Source organism: Equus caballus, chromosome 2 (genome assembly GCF_041296265.1).
Source record: "Equus caballus isolate H_3958 breed thoroughbred chromosome 2, TB-T2T, whole genome shotgun sequence".
In the NCBI taxonomy this organism is placed as follows: domain Eukaryota; kingdom Metazoa; phylum Chordata; class Mammalia; order Perissodactyla; family Equidae; genus Equus; species Equus caballus.
Window position 1 is genome coordinate 35,596,227 of NC_091685.1, and position 21,865 is coordinate 35,618,091.

At 54.6% G+C, this 21,865-nt stretch overlaps 1 protein-coding gene across 10 annotated transcripts in view; it reads right to left on the reverse strand.

Moving 5' to 3' along the window:
• Positions 1 to 21,865, reverse strand: part of IGSF21 (immunoglobin superfamily member 21) — a 242,185-nt gene that overhangs the window by 120,126 nt on the left and 100,194 nt on the right. For all 10 annotated transcript variants that reach the window (XM_070252282.1, XM_070252290.1, XM_023635625.2 and 7 more), the window contains exon 2: positions 19,296 to 19,408. In XM_070252282.1, coding sequence (XP_070108383.1) covers positions 19,296 to 19,319 — 24 coding nt within the window. In that variant the 5' untranslated portion in view covers positions 19,320 to 19,408. The remainder of the gene's footprint in view (positions 1 to 19,295; positions 19,409 to 21,865) is intronic.

The following is a 21,865-nucleotide window of genomic DNA, read 5'->3' on the forward strand; positions in this document are numbered from 1 at the left end:
CTTCGGGATTTTAAGTTCAAGCCTCTTAGCGAGATGAACACCTGCGCTAGGTCCCGCTCACCCTCCAGCTGCTTCCTGCCACGTGGCATCCTCAGACTGCGTCTTACCAATACGTGGGTCCTAAGGACCATGCCAGGCACAAGCGATCGCACTGAATGACTTTCTCAAGGCTCCAGGAAAGAGGCTGGCTGGCTGCTTTGGCAGCACTTTCCCAGCCCCTACCCTCTGACCTTCTAGAAAGCCACAAGAGTAAGCTGCCCTGTTCTAATGGAAAATCCCAGCATCTCTTTTCTACAAAGGCGATCCATAAATCACGCTGCAGAGCTTTACCAGCGCCACAGAAATCAGCCTCCGACTGTTGGCCTAAACCCCTTGCATTGTGCAAAGTCCTGAGACAACAGAGGGGTTAATTCCGGCAGCTGGAAACGCGTTGCCATGTCTCCCTTCAAAGTTGAGTCAGCCAGCCCAGCTGGGCCCCCACCGAGTGCACAGCCCTGTGTGGGGAGCGTGGAAGGAACAGAAGGGAGGGAGAAACCACAGACTCAGCTCACGGGAAATCTGTGATCTCACTAAGCTGGTTGCCTCTCCTCTGGCCAGGTTCCACGGGCATCTCTCTCCAGGGCTGGGGACACCCCTCCGTGCTGTGTGGACACTGCTCGTCCTGGGCTTCTTCATTTGAGTGTTTACTCCTCTTAGCTCCTGATTCTATTTGCCTGGGCAGACTGCACGTGTGCGTGTGCACGTGCATGCACGCGTGTGTGTGTGTGTGTGTATGCATGTGCGTGTGTGTGAGGGGGGAGGGGAGGCATGCGGGAGGAGCTAACATTTTGGAGTCCTCCCTAAATAAGCATGTCAACACGCAAGACAAACTGCCAGGGTTCGAATCCTGCTTCTTTAACTTACCAGCTGAATGATCTTGAGCAGATTACTGCCTCTGTGCCTGAGGCTCCTCATCTGGAGAATGGGGACAAGGGCAGTACCTACCCATGGGCTGCTATGAGATTAAATGAGCCAATATATACGAAGCACGTAGTGTCTGGTCTATAGTCAGTGCTCAATAAATATTAGCTTCTACTGTTATTGTTGTTGATATTAGCTGCCAGACACTACAGTGGGCACTTGCCAGAATGATCTCATTGTATCCCCCGATACCCCAGCGGGGCCTTATTTCCCTCATTCTCCAGGCGAGGGCACAGAGGAGGCCTGGAGAGGCCTGTGACCTGCCATAGTCCCTGGCAGGCCGCGGCCGGGCCGACGCTTGGAGCCCAGGAGCAGATGGAGGGAGCTCGCCTCCTGCTCTCCCCTCCGACGCCCCCTCTGCCAAGCGCCCTGGGAGCTCACACGCACGGGGCGCTGCCCTCAGTCCCCACCACCACCCAGCACGGCCAAGACAGGCAGCGGGTGGGACCGCGGCAGTGGGTCCCAGGTGGGGTGTTGATGGCCCAGAGGAGAAAGGGGATGTACCTGCTGCTCCACCCCTCGGCACAGGCTGGAGCACCCGTCTCGTTTCTGGAAGCCTGACAGAGCCGGCTCCAACCTCGGGTCACTGAGGCCACTGGCCGCTGAGGGGCGGGAGAGTCACATCCACTGACCGTCTCAGGGAACAAGGAAAAGACCAGGGTGGGGCTCTGAGGTCAGAAGGACCTGGGTTCGAATCCCAGCCGGGCAACTTTTGGGAAATCACATCCCATATCTGAGTCTCAGTTTTCCCGTCTACACAGCAGAGCTGCATGTGGTTCCTACTTCAGGGGGTGTGTGGACACCTCTTAGCTCAGTGCCTGGCACGGCACAATCAAGGAGGACTCCTCCTCTCCTCCTTGAGTCCAGACAGCTCCCAAACAGCCTCAGCAGCTGAGGAATTTCCCACAAGCTTCCAAGAGCCTGGGCGGGGCAGGGGGGCTGCCCGGGACCCCAGGGGGCTGCCTGTGGCTTGTGTGGGCAGGGCAGCTCTTTGGTGCCACAAGGACATGCTAGACAGCTGCCACAAACCCACAGAGCGGTTTGGTGTGAATTAGTAAAAGGCGCCCCAAGCAGGGGCTCGGTGATTAGAGCCCAGGCTGTGTCAGGCCCCTCGGCCGTCTCAGTCGGGTGCCCAGGGAGGGCACAACTCCAGGGACTCCACAGCAAGATGCCAGCTGCCACCTTTGCAGGAGACCGGAGGAAGCCCAAGGGGACGAGACCACAGAGGGGGAGTCTGGAGGTTGGAGTCCTCAACGCCACAAGGATAATTAAGTCCACGGGCGTTAGGCGAAGGGAGCTCACACGATGCGTGTTCCGAGGGGTGTGAAATGCCGGGAGGAGGGAGGCAGGCTGTCTGTCCAAGGATGAGACGGGGTAATTAGCCCCAAAAGACAGGAGCGAGACACAGGCAGGAGGGCGCGGGGCCCGAGGCAGCAAGAGGCATGCCGGGCAGAGGGGGGGCCTGTTGGGGACCGAGATGCCAACAGTGTCTCAGGGACACGCATTCAGGGAGCAGGAGGGCACCTTCCACAGGCTCAAGCGGAAGCCTGGGACCAGGGCACGCTGAGCTCCATCTCAAGCCCCTGGACCTGAGACGCTGCTTGAAGGAAAAACCAGAACTCAGACCCTCTCTGATTTTTAGTCCAAGTGAGTCCCAGATTCCAGGACAAAAAGAGGGACAGAGGGCTGGACAGTTCAAGGCCAAGTGTCAGGGCGTCTATTTTCACTGTCGCTGAGAGAAATGACCAGTGCGTTTCAGAGTTCCGGAATCCCCTTAGGGTCAAGGTTAATTCCTCTTGCCCCCGAAAGGGGAGAATCAGCAGCTCGAAGGCGGCCTGGCCTGAGGGTCAGTGGTGTTCGAATCCCGATCGGAACCTGAGTGGCTCTGGGACCTGGAGGGATGGCTTCCCTTCCTCAGGCCTCTGTTCTCAATGCATCAGCCCAGGAGGGGAGGGTACCCCAGCCCCTCACCCTGCCGAACTAGAGTAATCCAGGAAGCAGAGCTTTGCTCAGCGCCTGCACACAGTAGGCACTCAACACACACTTGTTCACGAATAAATGCAATATATCCGAAAAGTACAGGAAAGAAAGAAATAAAAATGTCAGCTGGGGAGATGGAATGCCTGGACAATGCAAGCAAAGCCACCACACACTTACTAAAGTGAACAAACGAATTTACCTAATTTGTAGGATGCAAGATAAAGCCACAAAAAATCAATTGCATTGCATCTCACATCCCAGAGACCCATAGAAAATCCAATGAAAAAGATTCCATTTATAATAATAAAAAATAAACATTTGAGAGTTCTTTTAATTTGAGACACAAGATATTTGTTTAAAGAAGTTATAAAAACCCCATGGAGGGTCGATATTAGGAAAATCATCAACATAATTCATTACATTAGTAAATTAAAGGAGAAAAACCATATGATTACTTCAATAGGTTCTTAGGAAGCATTTAATTAATTTTTCCTTATAAAAACCCTAGGTGAAATTAGAATGGAAGTAAACTTCCTTTATAGGACAAAAATAGTACTTATCAGAAACTAGCAGCAAATATCATATGCCAGGTTGAAATAATAAATGCGCTCCTATGAAAAGCAGGAATAAGACAAGGAAAGAGTTTACAAGCATTCTGGAGGTTTTAGACAATGAAATAAGGCAAGAAATTAAAATAAATTCAATAAGCAACAAAACACTAACATTTAGATAGTCCCACGCACTGTCCTAAGTTCATTATGTGAGATGAGAAAACTGGCGCACAGAGAGGTTAAGTAACTTGCCCAAAGTCACACAGCTTGTAAGTGGCAAAGCTAGGATTTGAATCCAAGAGATCTAGCCCCAAGATATGTGCTATTATACATTATGAGATACTGTCTCTCAGGTGTTAAAAGAGAAAAGTTGCCACTATTTGCAGATAATATAATTGCATAACTTTAAAAATCCACAAGATTGAAAATTTTTTAAAAAGTCTACTAGAACTGCTAAGTGTCAGTAAGATGTCTGCATAAAAGACAAACGTGCAAACGTCACCATTGCCTTTACTCCACCCAGCAGAAGCTCTACCGCAGCGCCCAGCGCCCTGCCCGGGACACAATGGGCTCTCGATCACCCCTTGTTGAAAGACGAATCGACAGAACGCAGCATCGTTTGGAAAGGCCAAAATAGTTCAGCGATGCAGCGGGAGCTCTCTGAGGGATCCACGGAAGGACTTCCCTCGAGCCTGCAGCTGGTCCCCTCCAGCACGTGCTCGCAGAGGCAGAGGAAAGCCGCCAGCATCACTAGGAACCGCTCCTTCGAAGCAGCGATCCCTCTCCGTTGGTCTCAGCCCCACAGCCCTGCGGGATCGCATTGTCTGCCCTGGAGACGGTGAGGGAGGGGAAGTCCAAGCCAGCCTTCCCTCAACCCAGGGGGCGGGGGCCCCTCCCTCCTTCCTGCCATTACTCTGAGTTTTATAGGACTGCTGGCAACGGACGGAGCGCTGCCCTTGAATCTGTCCCATAGCCTGTGTTCGCGGAGAACCAGAGTGGCATCCCCAGAGCTAACACATGCGAGGGGCATCCCACACACTGAACCGGCAACAGTGAGATTTGTCATCCAGACTGGGATGCTTGTGAGACTGTGAGAGGGGCGCTCCTAGCATTTACCCTCCGTTAACAACCACAGTCTGGACTGTTCCGGGCAGACGGGGCTGCACGGCCGCTCACACTGCCCTCCCCCGGTCGGTGCTGTCATCACCAGCCCATTTCACAGACACTGGAGGGTGAGAGTCCTGGGAGGAGGAGGAGGCAGACAGAGCTGGAACTAACTCAGATCTTTCTGCCTCCAGCATCCCTTTTGCTAAGCGGCCTCTTCGCCTCTGGTCCAGACTCCTTGGGGCACAGGCTGCTCCTCTTTGAGACGTCACCAGACACAGGGTCCTGCACACTGGGAATCGGTCGGGTCAGCTTGGACTCAGCACAGTGGACTTGGGGCGTGTTTAGGGAAGGCCAGCGAGGCGGGGGTCGGGGAGGCAGAGGAGAGGAGAGCTCAGGGAGGGGCGGGGCCAGAGCGGCGCTCAGGGGGTTATTATAAAGTATTCGGCCAAGCTAAGAATGACTTGACCTGGTCCTGTTTCTAAGAGCTCATTCTGGTGGCTGCGTGGACACTGGATTAGGGATGAGTGAGGACAAGAGTGGGAGCCGGGAGTGCCATTAGGAGGCTGCCCAGTCTAGGTGGTGACGGAGGCTTCCGAGAGATGGTGGCCAAGAGATGAGAAGCAGCAGGTGGATTCAGGGCGTGTTTTTGAGGGTTGACTAGACGGAAGCCTGTAGGGTGGGGTGGGCACAAAGGAGGGAGGAGACAGGAAAGATCCCTAGGTTTGTGGCTTAAGGAAGCAGGAGGAGGATGGCGCCATTTACTGAGATGGGGACGATAGGGAGGAACAGGTTTGGAGGAGAAATACAGCATTTTTGCTTTGGCCACGTCAAGTCTAAGATGCTTATCAGCCACTCTGGGGAGGGGTCCAGAGACTGGTAAATTGGATGCTGCTGCTCTTTTGCTTAAGATCCTTCGAATGCTCCCCGTGGATGTAATCCAACCTCCATCACATGGAACCCCAGACACGGCGTGTTCCGCTTGCGTCTTGATTGCCCTCAGCTGCCTCCTGCCCCCGTCCTTTTCTCACCCTTCACCGAGCGCCTGTTGGGATCTCCATGGGCCACCTCTGGGCCTCTGCACCCGCGCTTGCCTCTGCTCGCCGTGCCCTGGCCCCTGCTCATTCCGGAACAGCTCCAGACTGGCTGGGGCTCCTCTCTGTGCCTCTGCGACACCCTGTCTCTCCCAGCAGCCCGCCAGTCAGGGCCGGCGTCTCCGAGTGGTACCCCAGAGCCCTGCCCAGGTTTCCTATAGGAGTAAGTTCTAGATGCTAAGGAATGAACTGGAGCCTGGCTAATTCAGCGCCCACCAACGCAGACAGGCTCCACGTCTCTCGGCCTCCAAAGCCCTGGCCTTGCGGATTTGATGTTCAGAGTAAACAGGGTTAAGGGGGATGTGGAAACCTCTTAAGGAAATAAACAGCTTTCCAACACCCTCGATTATTTTGGAAGCACCTGCTCACATACGATTAATGCGCCAATTAAAATGATTATTATAACCATTAAAGCAGTCCCCCAAGAACCACTACTTGACAACACTTGTTCAGACTCATTTGAGTTACTCTATCGCCTGCCCAAATAACAATAATAATGATAAAACTTCACTTCTTGAAGGACAGTCTCCAATTTCAGCTTTCACTAACCCAGGCCACCCGTCTCCCTCACCATCGGGATCCCTGAGGGCCGTGCGCCCGGATTCCAAGAGGACCCGGCTCTGGGTGGCGTCACCAAACGTTCTCTAACACTCAGCGAAGGAGCATGGGCAGCGCCCTCGAGAGGCGCACGTGAGGGGGCCGCGGGGGAGGGCCCTGTCCCTTCCAGCTGTCTATTCCGTGCATTGGTCTCGGGCTGGGTGAACAGCGCTGCCTGTGTCATCTCCGCGGGCAGAAGCTGTGTTTTCCCTCAGGTCCTGCTTTGACGCTGACAGCCTCCGTGTGGGTCTGTGATGCCGCCCCTGCAGACAGGCGGCTGCAGCTGTGGGATGACGGGGTCAGCCCGAAGCAGCCCAACCCACAACGCTCCCCGCCCAGCCCCACCAGCCCTTGCCGCCCCATCCCCATGGCAGAGGCTGTGGAGCTTCCCAGGGGGAACCCGGAAGGCCCCTGTCCGTTCTGTGAGGACACAGAGATGGTTGGGCTGTAAGGGGAAGTCAGACGGGCTGGTGTACAAACCCTGCTCCACCTGTCTGTCTGTGAGGCTTGGGGCCAGTTACTTAACCTCTCTGGGCTTCAGTGTCCCCAACTCTGAAACAGACAATAGTACCAGCATCAAATTCCGTGAGGATTCAAGGAGGTGGTTTTGTAACGTCCCTGACACAGCGCCTGAGCCACACCACAGCCACGGCCTTAACGATGAGGACGAGGAAGAGAGAGGCTCCCCAAGCCAGAGGGGCTCCTCCCCTCCCCGGCCCAGCCCTCGGCTTGCCCGTCTCTCGGGGGAAATCCCTTCACCCCCAGCGTGGTCGGCACGGCCTTCCATGGAGCACCGCTCTGGAGTCAGACTGCCGGGTTCCAAGCCTGACCCGGTCCCACTGCAGCAGCACAACTTTGAGCCAGTTCTGAACCCCCCGAACCGTTTCTGCGGCTCGGAAGCGAGAAGAATGGGCTCACCAGCCGGGCCCTCTCTGCTCTCGCCGTCTTTCCTCCTCCTGCGCCCTGGCTCTCTGAGGCCTCCAAAGGCCCGCGGCTGCTCCCTTCTTGGGAGCACCCAGGCAGACGGGCCTCGAGAGGCAGGTGGGGACCCGACTCCGCAGGGCCGTGGGGGGCTTTTGGTCTTTATCCCGAGAACCACGGGGAGGCTTCTCAGGGTGACAGGGACAGACGTGTGTACAAGGCCTTCTGGGTCCGGTCTCACCCACTTCCTTCTTTCTCCCCCGCCTCTCGGCTCCCAGGTGTCTGTGGCCTCACCTCCTCGCCGGTTCACTCAAGGGTGGGGCACCCACATGAGTCGGATTCCCAGAACATTCCCAATCTCCCCTCTCCTGGGGAATCTAGAACTTTCCAGGTGACGCCTGGTGTCCTACACTTGGTGTGTGAACAAGCTGGTTTGGCTGACGCTCCATCCGTACCTTGTCATGACATCGTCTCTGGGCAGCTGGATTTGATGCGGCAGAGACTTCCAGAGCTGACTTGGACGGCGTCATCCCACTCTGCGTGCACCTGCCCAGGAAGCCGAGGGGCCTCGTTACATTCTGACGGGCGGCCGCCCTAAGATTCACTGAGACACTCCAGGCACAGAGAATTCACCAGTCCCCAAGCAGCCCAGCATTGCTGAGAAGCTCTAATTGTGAGAAAATTCTTTACCTCCTCAAGTAAGAGCTTACTTCCGTGTCCCTCAGAACCATATAAGCTATTCATTCATTCATTCATTCATTCATTCATTCTCTACGCTGTCTCTCAGATACAAAGACAAACAGGACATCTGGTCCTTGCCAACAATGGAAGAGAGACTCTCAACTATTACAACCCATCCTCTTGTTGTGAGTGCTCGGCTAGCAGATACCTGTCCCTTTTGGGGGCAGTCCCCACAATTTCAAAGAAGCATGTGTTTGACAGTCTTTTATGTAATACCTATTTCCTCTGCTTAACTACAAGCTCCAGAAGAACAAGGCCACGTTGCTCTTCTTCAGTGCTCTATTTCCATGCTGGGCACATAGTAGGTGCCCAAGAAGCATCTGTGGCCGAAATGAACATGTGAGTCCAGTGCGTTAAGCCGTAGAGCAGACTTCTGAGCATTGTGAGAACCTCACGTGGCCTGGGTCATGGCAGTTGCATGGGGAAGAAGACGGAAGGTGGAAAAGGACGAGGAGAGGTCTCTGGGGGTGACACTGCGGCTGAGCCTCTGAGGGCAAGTCGGAGTTTGCCAGATTGGGGGGGTGGCGGGGCATCGCAGGCAGAGGAAGCAGCCTGCATGTCGGGGCAGAGTTGGGAGGGAGCACAGGCACGTTCTGAGAACTGCACACAGGCCACGGGATTCGAGCGGTGGGTCCCTGTGGGAACGTGGCAGGAAGCGAGGCTGGAGAAATCAGTCATCGGAACCTGAATCAAGAAGGACCTTGCATGCTGGGTCGATGACCTTGAACTTGGTCCTTAGGATGACCGGGAGCTCTTATGAGGACAATCAGATGTGTGTTTTGGAAGGGCGCCAGGCTGCGCCTGTCTACCACGGGGAGACTGTGCATCTCTGGGCATCCGTGATCCAGGGCATCTCTGAGTCTCCCAGTAAGAGGACACAGTCACCCTTCACACGCGGACTGCACATCCAACACGGAAAAGATGGGGAGAGGAGGAGGGACGTAGGAGGGAGGGGACCCCGAGCCGGTCTTCTGGGAAGCACCCTTCATTTCAGTCACATTATCTTACTCTGTTGGCGTGCCGGAGCGGAAATTCACCTTAACCCTTCCTGACGAGTTAAGTCAGCCCCCCTGTCGCTCAAACCCCGCAGGACTAAGTCAGGCAGAGTCTGCTGGAAACCCACTCTGGGCTTAACGTGGCTCTGGAGTCCACTGGCTCCGAAGCCCCAACAGCAGCTCAGGCCAGGATCTCCAGCCCTGATGAAGAATTGTCCAAGCCTCACGCTGGGGGACGCCCTGACCTGTAAGCGCCAGCCTCTTTCCCCACCCCAGGGGCCTCTACAGGAAAGGAAAGGAGGAGAGAGGTTGGTTGCAAGGTGGGAAGGAAACAGCACATTCTGTAGAGACCATCTCAATCTACCCTTTTATTTCACTGATGACAATCCTGAGGCTCAGAGAGGGGAAGTTATTTGCTCAAGGTCACACAGCAGGATGTTTAGTCCCCAGGTCCCTACTCTGTGCACTTGGTAACTGAGGAAAATTTCCCCAGAGTGAGCCAGTCATCAGCACGTCCAACATGGATCTGCCAGTCTACTGGGTCTGTCACAACCATCCAATGGGAGAGCTGCTTCCTGGAGGAGTCCATGTGTGGCCCAGTACAATGTCTTGTTATTTGGGTGTCCACACCAATGCTGGCACCCCCTCTCAACAGTTTGGGAGCCAAGAGCTCTTATCAGCCCCATACGAAAGCGTCTGGGCAGAGAAACGGTCTCATTGTCAATATCAGAAACCTAATCTTAATCCCGCAAAGAGAATGGATTTCTCTGGTCAAAACACCTCCCCTGGCACCAGGGAGAGCGGTGACGTGCTCTCTCAGAGCGAGCCTCTCCTTTCTTCCCATCGTATCTCCTTTTCCCATCCAAAGGCATCTACGCACAAAAACAGGCGACTGGCCTGTGGCGTCTGGACTGAGCCCCACCCCGGCCACTCTTCCCATCTTGGGCCCACGGCAGCACCCCTGCCCCCAGGTCCCCAGGATGCTCCTGGACCCCAGGCTTCCTGATGTGGCCTCGTAGCCCCTGGGCCTCCCAGATCCATCGTGAGTGTGGACCGCGATGACCCACGGGTGGAGTTAATGACGCCCCGTGCATTTCATATTCACATTTGCCCCCATTCAGCAAACACCCGGACACGCACTGCTGCTGTTCCTGAGCTCTTCAGGGGGTGTCACAGGCCCCTTCGAGAACATTCAGTCCTTTCCCTCCAAAGACACACACAACATGTTGGCATACTTTCTGGGGTTCCAAGCACCCCCAGAAGGCCACGCACGTACTCTCTAAGGATCCAGAGACTCCATGTAAAGCCCCTGGTCCGGGGCCTGCCGGCACCATGGCACATATAGAGAACCAGATAAATAAAACTCAGCCACAGACACCAGGACGAGCCGGATAGCTAAGGTGCCTGGTGGCATCTCTCTAATGGAAGCAGGGACAAAACGCCGGGGGGACACAGCCAGAGGCTCTCTGAGTCCCGTCTTGGTGAGCGAGGCCAGAGGCTCCACAGAGGGGAGAATGAGTGAGATCTGGCCCCGCGGGAAAGACAGGATGAGGTCACAAAAGTGAAACCTATTTGCCCTGCGCCGTGGGTGATGGAAACAGCTGGTCTGCAGATGTCTCCTTTGTCTCACACGGGCCCCTGTGAGATGCTTGGGGGACTCAGTCAAGCCCGTCGGCCAGATGAGGAAGCAGATCTTTGTAACTCGGTGATGCCTGGCTGGTCTGGACGCTCTGCCTGAGAGGGAAGTGCATCCACCTCCTTCTTTGTGTCTCCAGCCCCAGGACCGAGCAGGTTGTGTGAATGGCTGTCATTGTCCAAAGGCCACTGAGTTAACCGATGGTAGCACTGGGGTCTCTCCTCCAAATACCAGATGCATTTCTTAATCACTCTAGAACCCCCTAAAGTCTCTGGAAAGCCACTTGCACATTCTCGAGGAGGAGAGCAAGGCTGCCGCCGGTTCCAGATTGTAAGGAGGGGGTAGTTTGGAGCAGATAATGTACTTGGTAGCTTATGATGGCCGTGCAAACCCAGATGGACCACACAGAAGCAATCATGTCTTTACGTTATCTGCAAAGGCTTCTCCAGAAGTTCAACGTCGGATCCCTTTAATAGTCCAAACCTCAAGGCCACGCCACAGCTGGTCTCAGTGCTCTCCTCAACCCACTCTAGCCAGGTTTTTGCCTCCACTAACCCCACAGAGGTAGCTCTTATCCAGGTCTCCACTGGGCTCCATGTCGCCAAATTCATGGTCATTTCTCTCTTCTCATCTTAAGTCACCTTGCTGCAGAATCGGACACAGCTGACCAGCCTCCTTGGGATCTGGGACACCCCACTCTCCTAGCGTCCTTCACATCCTGCTGGCTGCTCCATCAGTCTCTTGGCTGGTCTACTTTTCTATCTCTAAATCTTGAGTGCCCCAGGGTCCAGCACTGGGTGCCCTTCCCTTGCCGCCCTGCCCAGGTCATCGCATCCAGGCCTGTGGCTTTAGATCCACATGCTCGGATGACCCCCAGGTATAAATCTCCAGGCCTGACCTCTGCCCAGAATTCCAGACTTGCAGCCTCTGCTGCTGCTCTGACAGCTCCCTCGCCGTGTCTAAGAGGCACCCGAAACCTCCCATGACTGACAGAGGATCCCTCCCGCCATTCTCCTCCCGCCTCCCTCCCAGTCTCAGGAAACAGCGTCGTCCCCCCACACCTGGCTGCTCAAGCCTGAAAGGCAAGAGTCGTTCTGAGTCTTCCGTCCCCTCATCCCTCCCAGTGTTAGCAAGCCCTTCAGAAGCTGCCGCAAGTCACAGCAGAATTCTTTGCCCTCCCGTCACCTCCACTACCGCCTCCTGCTCCTCACCCAAGCCACTGTTGCCTCCCGCCTGAACTGTTACGATAACCTCCAGGGTGGTCTCTGCTTCCAGTCTTGCCTCTCCTACAGCCCATTCTCCACCCTCAAGTGACCTTTTAATAAAGTCAACCAGATCCTGTGACGCCCCTGCTGAAAACCCTCCACAATCCCCTGCTGCCCTTAGAGTGACGCCAGAGCCCCAGGTCCCCGGAGCACGAGGCCCGGCGTGAGCGGTCCTCCCCACCTGTCTCGCTTCCTCTCTTCACTCTCCCCCTCCCTGGCTACATTCCGGCCACGCAGGGGGCTCTCTTTTGGTTCTTTGAACATGCAAAGCTTGTTCCCAACATGGGCCCTTTGCGTTGGCTCCTCTCTCTGCCTGGGGTGCTCCATCTCCTGCCCTTGGCATGGCAGGCTCCTCGTTGCCTTTGAGATCTCGGCTTAAATGAGAGTATTTCCTGACCATCCCTTCCTAGCCCATCAGCCTGTGTTAGTTACAGGCACCGCCCTCATCATTACCTGGTCTTTTTCTTGCTCATCTGTTTAGCTCCTCCCCCAAGGTAAACCACGAGATTTTGGGATCTTCCTTGACGGGCCCCTAGTGCCTACGACCATCCAGCTCAGTACCTAGGTGCTGAATTGATGTTGAATGAATGAATGGAGCAGCTCCCTCTGTCAGAGTCCCCCAAATGCCAGAACGTGGTCCCTGGCTGGGCCAAGTGCTGTACAATCACCTGGAGAGCTGGTTAGAAGTACAAATGCCCCGAGGTCTGATCCTGGAGATTCTGGTCCGATAACTGTAGAATGAGGCTCAGCCATCAGTATGTTTCTACAGGCGCCTCTGAAAGCTGTAAGGGGCAGTCAGAGCGGGCAACTCCTGACCCTTTACAACCAAAGTTCCATTGAAGACCAAGGATCGGGGCCACAATAATTGCGATCCACACTCTGATCTCTGAGGGGAGCCCAAGGTTTCTCCCGTTACTCCACCCCCAGAAGGAGGAGCTGTGTGATATGTGGATCTGGGATGGACACGACCTAAGGCGGAGGGTGGAGTAAAAGCATCGCAACGGAACTAGACTTGTAAGCTGGTTCTGATTTCCTCTTTACATGTCATTACATTTATTCCACAATCAGCTTGCCTTTCATGGGCCCTCTCTCTCGGGTTCTCTCTTTCCTCTTATGTGTCTGCTGTGATGAGACTGGGCATGGGATATTCCTCATCAGAGAGTGTCTGCCCCTTTGCGAGGCCAGGGGCAGAGGATGGAGGCCTCGACGAGGCAGCTTGGACCAGCGTGGACCTCCGTGCCAAGGTCTCTTGTCTTCCTCACTCCCTTCCTCCTCCAGATCTTGAAGCTGTAAGATCTGTGAGCTCACAATCAGGATGTGGACTTAGGAGAGTAACAAGGAGCGGCCAGCGTGAGTGGTTTCCAGGCTGGGCTCTAAGCCAGAGGGGTGAAAGGGGCGGTCCAGCCCAGTTCTCCAGGACGTGGGCCCCGGTCTCTGCTCATCACCAAGAGTATACCTGCCTTCTTAGCCTTATGACGCCACTGGACTGTAATGTCCCCTTATGATCATCACTTTCTCTTTTGTTTCAGACAAGAAAAGATTGTCAAGGACTGCAACTAAGAGAGAGCCAATGTCCGTAAACCATTTTGAAAGAACTCCTTGCTTCAGAGAGAGCTAAGATCCACTGAAACGGCTTAGCCATGTGACGATATTTCCAGGAATTGAAATCCAGTGAGTTCACCAGCATAACCACACAGGAACAAAGAGTGTACCGGCTTAAAATGTTGTCTCTGCCTGTCCGCCTTGGGAACGTAGGATGAAATTCAAGGAATCTGATGTTGGTGATCTTCCCAAACAACTTCCACTCTTGTTTTGTAGTTTCCCCTTTCTGGGTCCCTTAAGTACCAAGAGACATGACCGGCCAATGGCTACCATTTATGGAACAGGTGCCACAGTGAGCCAGACATGGCTTGTTGGGTTGCAGACGTCTCACGTCGGTCTACAATGTCGGTGTTGTCCTGTCCGATTTCACATGAGGTTTTTAAACGCAGAAGGGTTAGGTCACTGCCCAAGGCACATACTCCAAACTCATAGACAGGTATTCTGATGCCTAAGCCCTCTCTTTCTCCCTTACCCCTCCCAGCCTCTGGGTCAATCCTTTCTCTAATGGTCCAGAGCAGCCGTAAACCCTCACTGCAGAGGGGAGCTCCCCCTAGCCAGGCGGCATCATAGAGGCATCTACACCACAAACAAGCACGAGGCTCACGTGCCCCGCAAGGTGAAAGAGGCGAGATAAGGGGCTCCTGAAAGTAGGGGCGTTATCGCTGTCTGTGGATCTCCTCTCTCTCTATCTCACTCCGTGGCTCTCTTTTCTGTGGCCTTGTAACCTGGGCCCAGCGCAGCTCTTGGGAACAAATTGCGAAGGAAAGACGCAAAACAAAGAAGACATGATAAAAACTGCTGTGAAAAGTTAAATTCCCATGATTCTCTGTGGCTGTTAATGGATTTCTATGATATACACAGACCTCTGGCTTTGTCTGCTGGGCAGGTGACCTCCAACTAAATGAGTTTAGTCAGTGTCCCCTAACAAGAAATGTTCCTGTTTCTCCACACTTCACCAAGCCCCCTGAGTATACAGAGACCCTCACTCCCCCACAAACAGACAGATACCATCAGCTGTGCGCACATGCCCACCTGAGACAGAAGTGGGCTATGCAGCCCCACCTGTCAAAACATGCACACGCGTTTGTGTTCACAGCTCTCCCGTTCGTTCACTTAAGCATTCACTGGAGTGACTTTGCAGTAGGCGTTGCAGATACAGCAAGGAAAAGATGCAGCTTTCGTGCTTGAGATGCTCACGGCCCACTGGACAGACAGGCGTTTCGACACGATGAGGTAAGAGCTGCAGCAGAGACCCACAAAGGGGAATCACGGAGGAGAGAGTGTCTAGAACTTTCTGGAGAAGTCAAAGAAGGCAAAATGAGCTGAGACATAGTCTCTTTGGATGGCCTCAGTTTCTTCATCTGAAAAATAAGCTTAACAACAGCAGCCACCTCAGAGTGCCAACATGAAATGCAATGTAGCCTTGTACATAAAGCATTTGACCCAGCGCCCAGCCTGAGTAAAGGCTCAGTTATGTTAACCACCCACATTAGTATTAGCAGCATTACTAAATGAGCCCCCAGTTGTAGGCGTAAATGCACAGAAATGATTAACTAAAGGATATTATTTATCATTCATTTTCTAGAACTAGGTCCTGAGTTTGACGCTAGGGTAGTTTGGTTGTTAGACGACAGCCTCCTACTGGCCAAGTGTGGAATTGCACCTCTACTCTATTAGCCACTATGTATTTCCAGGAAAAAAAAGAAAGCTATGTGCCTGAGCTGTGATGACAGAGACTTGGAAACTCAAATCTGGTGAGAGAAACCCAGGCAGGAGTGAGGAGAATATGGGGAGAAGGTAAAAAGGCTGTGAGGCATCCTGGAGTTGAACTGGCCTTCGATAGACAACTATGATACCCAGCATCTTAGGGGCCTGGCAAATCTCTTGACAACTTCTCTATGTTTTCAAAAAAGCCTTTTGAGAATGATGACGCCTTTCCAACCTCCCACCCCCCACAATCTAACGATGGCAGGTTACAAAACAAATAAAATTTGTTTTTCTGAAATTCACTTTACAGTGAGTTTGCCTGGAAAGCTGGCTCGGTGAGAGGTCCCTGATATTCCTTGTCAGGAAAGCACAGTATATTCCAGAGGCCACAGAAAAAAACTTTCAAATACCTATAGCAGGCCGCCCAGTAGAACTTTCTGGGAGGGCAGGGAGGTTCTATGCCCGGTACTCTGCCCAAAATGGTACCACTAACTATAGGTGGCCAGTGAGCTCCTGAAAAGTGGCTAGTCTGACTGAGGAGAAGGATTGGTATTTTAATTTGATTTAATTAAATTTAAATAGCCACATGTGACTAGTGGCTGCCATATCGGACAGCACGGACCCAGGGGCTCGGATCACATACACTTTCTTGAGTCTTTTCTCTAGTTTTGGCATCTTCTTCTGCAAATTGGCCAGACCCAGGGGCAGAGTGTCCAAGGCACAGGCCTGGCCAGCTCCTCCCAGCACAGGCCCCCACCTCACCCCTAAGGGATCCACAAGGCAAGACCTTCCCAAATGTCCAGCCAGAGGTCTCGTTAACCCCAAGGGGTGATCCCCTTGGCTTCAGACAATTTCATCAGCTCCCCCAATCTATCCAAAGAATCCAGTCCATTCACTAGTTTCCAAAAGCTCAGGATGACCCCACTGCTAAGATGATGTCTTTGGGACCAGAGGGGCGGCCGCTGCGCTTTACACAGGTTTTGGGCCATTTTGTGCCCCCTGGGCTGAACGGGCAGAGGCAGCCTCATCACAATGCCCTGCTTTTCCCTTCTAAATGGATTGGAGACACAGCCCTGGCTGGGCCTGTGTACCCTATTCATCTCCTTCCAAGCCAGGCTCTGTGAGCTCATTCACGGAGGATGGGTGAAGGAAGCGGGGACGCCAGCACACATACAGAAAACAAACAATGCTGGCAGCTCCTTGTTCGGGGGGGCGGCCGCAGGGACACGGAGATGGGGAGATGAAGCCAGGGGGTTAGTCTTGCGGGGTGGGGGGGGGGCATCTGGCTGAGCAAGGAGCCTGGGGCTCCTGTAGCTGCTTCTCCCACCACCTCCAGAAACCCTGCCCCAGCCTTGGCTTCAGGAGCCCCCATCTTGGTAAGCGCTTATCTCTCTCCGTTCAGCTGGCTCCTTGGGAAAAGAGGCCATGGGGAGGGAAGAACAGAGTGACAGCAGGCAAAGAGAGAACTGGCAGCATGGAGTCACTTCCCAGGAATTCCCTCCTGCCCATAGACAGGCACGCGAGGCTCCCCAGGTCCCAAGGAGAGCCCCAAGTCAGCTGAGCTGCTCCCTCAGTCCAGCTACAGAAGCAAAAGGACCCAAGTATTTGGCTCCGGTGGGCAATTTGCATGCAATTTGCATACATCTGCATACCCCTGCTCCAGAAGCCCTCAGTTGAAGGATGTGAAATGAAATAAAATAAATTAATTAGTGCAGCCTTCCATGGCCCGTCATGCAGGGCCTGACACCCTAAGAGATGTACTAGCTGAGTTTTAAAGCAATTAATGTGATGGCAGGCTAGGATGGAGAGAGATGGGGTGGGCGGCTGAAGGGGAGTTCTCAGCTTCCGGGGTAGAAAAGGGAGGGAAAGTGTCCCTCTGAATTGGAAGCCTGGCATTGTCCTCCTGCGCCAGCCCTGTCCCCCATCTTCAGAGAGCGCAGCGTTGACCACATGGAGGCCTGCTCCTGGTTTCCTATCTGGGCCTGGCACTGGCGTTGCCTGGCAGCCACCTCTGCAGAAAGATTTTTACCACGGATGCGGTAACATTCGATTTCAAACACAGGAGAGAATATTTGCTCCAAGGGCTGGGAAGGCAATGAAGTGCCACCAGCATTTTCCCGTCTCCAAGCTCCCTCCCACCTTCACCCCCACTCACTGTTACCGTTGGGTCCCCATATTTCTCTCTGCCAGCGGGGCACGCCCTTCACCACCCCTCACTCCCATCCCATCTACGGATGGTAGAGGGAGACGCGGCCGCATCGTCAGCAGTGAGCTGGAGTTACTTCAGCCCCGTCCTCCTGCCAGGTGCTAATGAGAGGCTCACAGCGTGTGTCAGCCAAGCAATTCCCATATCATGTAAATACGTCTCTTAGGATTCAGTTCGTGGCACTATTTAACATATGCCTTGACTTCCTCTAGGCCCGCTGATCTATCCAGGATAGAAACCTCATCTAAAGCTGGGGCCCCGCGGGGTGCCAAATGTTAGGTCCACACCTGCGGTGTCACAGACTGCCACAAGAGCTGGGGTGGAGGACCCTAGAGCTGATTCTAAGGGGGAGGGGCTACCATACTAAGATGGAGGACAAAGATTTGGGTTAAAAGGAGCTCAGGTCACAGCCAATGAAATAGCCGCGACAACCAGCAAATGCTGACTCCAAGACCAAGAATGCAAGACAACAGCAAGGACAGGGTGGTTCAAAGCAAGTCTGGACCAAGAGCGAGAAGGAGATTGAGGAGTGCAGCTCTGAGCCAAGCCTGCGAATGGTGAGTGTGCCCCAGCGCGGCCCTGTGACCCCGGGTTTCCATGCACAGCACGCGGATGTGGTACAGCATGAAGGAGAAAAGGAGTCAGTGCCAGGATCACGAGGCTGTGCCCGCCCCGTCCCCCACCCCTCTCCTCCACCCTCCATCCAGAGCAGCTCCGTTTGACTGCGTCATCCATTGGTTTCGTCTGAAGAAAGGGGGACGCAGCTTGCAAGGGTTAGAGAAGTGTTGTTTTCGATCAGGGGTTGGCAAACCATGGCCAGTGGACCAGTCAGCCCACAGCCTGGTTTTGTACGACCTACGAGCCAAGGATGATGTTTCACCTTTTCTAACGGTTGAAAAAAATAAAGAAGAAGAACATTTTGCGACACATAAAAATTATAGGAGATTTGAGTTTCGGCACCCTTGAATAAAGTTTTACTGGAACCCGGCCACGCCCTTCCTCTGACACACTGTCTGTGGCTGTTTTCCCACCTACAACAGCGGAGCTGAGTAGTTGCCACAAGGAGCATATGGTCCCCAGAGAGGGAAATATTTACTATCTGGGCCTCTCGGAATAATCTTGCCAGCCCCTGTTTTACATCAGGGAAGGGGAGCTCTCCGCCTACCCCATTCCCCACATGGCGGTACCTTGTGCTGTGCAGACTTGAGCACAGGATTGCAAGAAGAACGTCAGAGACAACTGGACCTTCTTCTGAGCCTGGCCACCTTCCACTCCCTTGTGGCAAAGGGAGACCAGGCTGGGATGCTCGGTCCAGACACACGAAGGTTTCCATCAGTGGCTGAAAAGGCCAACGCTTGTGCCTAAGACCCACAGCTGGTCCTCCTATTGCCAACACCTGGGCCCTGGGCAGGTGGGCATCTGCACATCTCTAACAACATCGCACCTCAGCCCTAAACTCAGGGTGTCAGGCCAGGACTAGCCCTATACGCAATAGAATAGGAGGCAGGCTTTCTCCGTAATCTGGTTTTGAAGAAGGTAGGAGGCTGTCCTGTCCTTCTCTCTCCCCTACCAAAAACACGACCCAAAGACTACACCCAAAATGCCATCCTTCCACATTCCTTCGTTGGGACACTGCTGTAGGGTCCGCAGGGTCCTTAGTGACTCATATTTGGTACTAGTGGGGCTTTCTGAGCACAGGGTCACGTCAGGGACACAAAGAACAAGATAGATTCTGAGGGCAGAACACAAGGCTGGGCAAAGCGGACTTTGAGGAGGTTTCGGCAGAAGACAGGGACCCGGCAGAGGGCACAGGGCAGCTGGGGTCTGGGTTAGGGCTGAGGCCATAGCCAAGCCTGTGAGGGTCTCCAGAGGTGGTCTGGGGACTTCACCCTCAGCCCTGGCCGTGGGCGCAGAGGGGACAGTGGCAGCAACTTACCCGGTACCACACGATCTCACGCATGCGACCATCCGTCTTGAAGTTACACTTCAAGGTCACGGCGTCTCCGGCCACCACGGGTGGGAGGGGCTCAATGTTGACAGTCAAGTAGGCTGTGGAAGAAAGGAGAAAGGGACAGTGAGGGCACGAGCTGATCAGGAGCAGGGTGGGGCTGATCGGGGCGGGGTGGGGGAGAGAGTGGACGCAACCGTGGGGGGCGCTGTTCACGCGGTAGTCTGCGTGATGGGTGGCTGTGGGCCTGAGTGGGGCTCCGTTGACCTCTTCTTCCTTCCCATTGACGTCTGCCTCTCTGGGAAGCTCTTTGGCTCCCACGTTGCCCTCCAACCTGAAAACATTTCTTGGGAGGAATTTTCCCATGAAAATAGGACCTGCTGGCACTTGGAGGAAGTGCCCCGATGTATTTCTACAGGATATCCCAGAGAAACGGGCCTGTGGTCAAACACGGCCCCTCCAACCCCCCTTTAGAGAGTCGCGACATTCGTGGGTGAGTAAGCCCTGCAGGAAAGGAACTCACTGAAATGCCTTTGAGCTAGTGTTTCCAAACCTCCCTGACCATCGGCCCCTTGGCCATCCCTCAAACCCCACCAGGAGCCTACGCAGCCAGGGTCGCGTGAAGCCCACATTGGGATATGGCATTCCAGGTGCCCAGACCCCTCCACTCCCAGCCTCATAACCAAATTACTCCCGGAGAGAAGAAGGGAAGAGAACCCTGAGATACTGTTGCTTGCTTCCTGAACCCCCCAAATCTCCCATCACACACACCCTGCCACCCAGAGGGAGACGTAGTTCCCCCCTTGGCCATGGCACTGGTGATGGTAGTGGAGGGAGAGGGGAAGGGTGGGCCAGCTGCCTGGAAAGGGGTCTCAAACCTCTGCAATGCCCAGATGATGCCGCTCGCCCCCAGCTGCCCCTGGGAAAACCTCCCAGCCCCCAGGAGCTGGGACTCTTGCCCTGCAGCCACCCCTGGGGAGCACTGCTACCTCCACACCAAAGTCCAGCCTGGCCAGGCCTCCGACCCACTCCTCTGCCTCCAGAACCCCAGTCCAAGGGGCGGGGCGCCCACTGCAGCTCGGCAGGGGAGCTCATTCTTGAGCCGATTGTCCAGGCTCATTGTTTTGTTTCCCACCAGCTGATGTCCAGCCATTGATCTAATGGATCAATCCAGTCCAATCGTCTTAATGAGAAAACTAGCCAGGATGGGTTCGGGGATTTCAATTGTGCAGGCAACCTGAGCGGATCGAGCCCAGGGGCCTGACCCCTGCCTGGAACTTAATGGTTACAACACTCCAGAAAAAAAAACAAAACAAATAAGAATCAACCTTGGAAGCATCAATTTGGAAGCTGGAGTCAGACTCGACCTGCGTGGTCCGAGCTTCAGGTCCCAGTGCCCAGGTGAGGGGTAAGGAATGGGGCTTGCCCCTAGGCGGCCTCTAACTTAGGCCAGAGGACAGGTGTGCAGGGAGCCCAAGGGGTCCATGAGAGCAGCAACTGGAGCTAACTGGACAGGCAAACCTTCTGTGTCCTTTCCTCACTCATTCAGCCCCAAAGTTTGCTGCCACCTGCTCTGAGTAGGCCCCGGGCTGGGATCCAGGAAGCAGGGTGGCTTGAACATAGTCCCATTCTCCAGGAGCGCACAGTGGGGGGACAGGTTCACCACATGTTCACACTCAGTGGGCCAGGGTGATGTAGGAGGGAGGTGGGGGGCTGTGGGAGGGGAAAGGGGAAACCTGGCCCAGCCTGGCTGACCAGGGAAGTCCCCAGCCCAGCTGGGTCCCAAGCCACGACAAACAAGGAGGCCACCCACAAGGGGATGAACCCCATCGAGAAAGGACCCTGAGGCAGGCCAAGCCGAGTGTGAAATGGTAACAAGGGCTCCTGTTTCCATGGCACCCACTCTGAGGCCACCGCTGGGCTCAGTGCTTAAGACACACTCACTCATGCAACTGGCACGACAATCCTGGGAGAGGAATAAATATTATCCTCACTTTCCATGGAGAAACAGAGAGGTGAAGCAACCTGCCAAGAGCACACAGCTGTAAGTGGCAGAGCTTGGGTTCAAACCCAGACCTTCTGTTCCATTTTGACCCCCATGCTCTGTACAGCCTCTTTAATGATGGGAGAGGAGGAAAGAGCCAGCAGACATTTCACGTCCAGCCCTGGGGAGGAGGCGGTGTGTTACTGGGGGGCCGTGGCAGGAGTCTAGGACCCGGTCCCAGCCTTGGGCTGAGCCCCTGGCTCACTTTTCCAGTGGAGCTGCCCTCTCTGGCAGATCTCAGCTTTGAAGGTACCGCTAAGAGTGGGCATCATCAGTCCAGATGGCTGAGGAGCTCAAGACCAGAGAAGGGCCGCCCCCGGAAGGAGGCAGGAAGGACACTCTCTCAGAGGCATCAATCTTCCAGCCAGTCCACGGTGGGTGCAGATGGTGCTGGCATGGGAGGCGGGCAGGGGGGATGGAGGTGCCAGCTTGTGGGGTCACCGTTTGTTGGCAAGCCATGGGGGAATTACAGGTGTGAGCGCGGTGGGGGTTGGCAGGGATGGCTGGAGCGCTG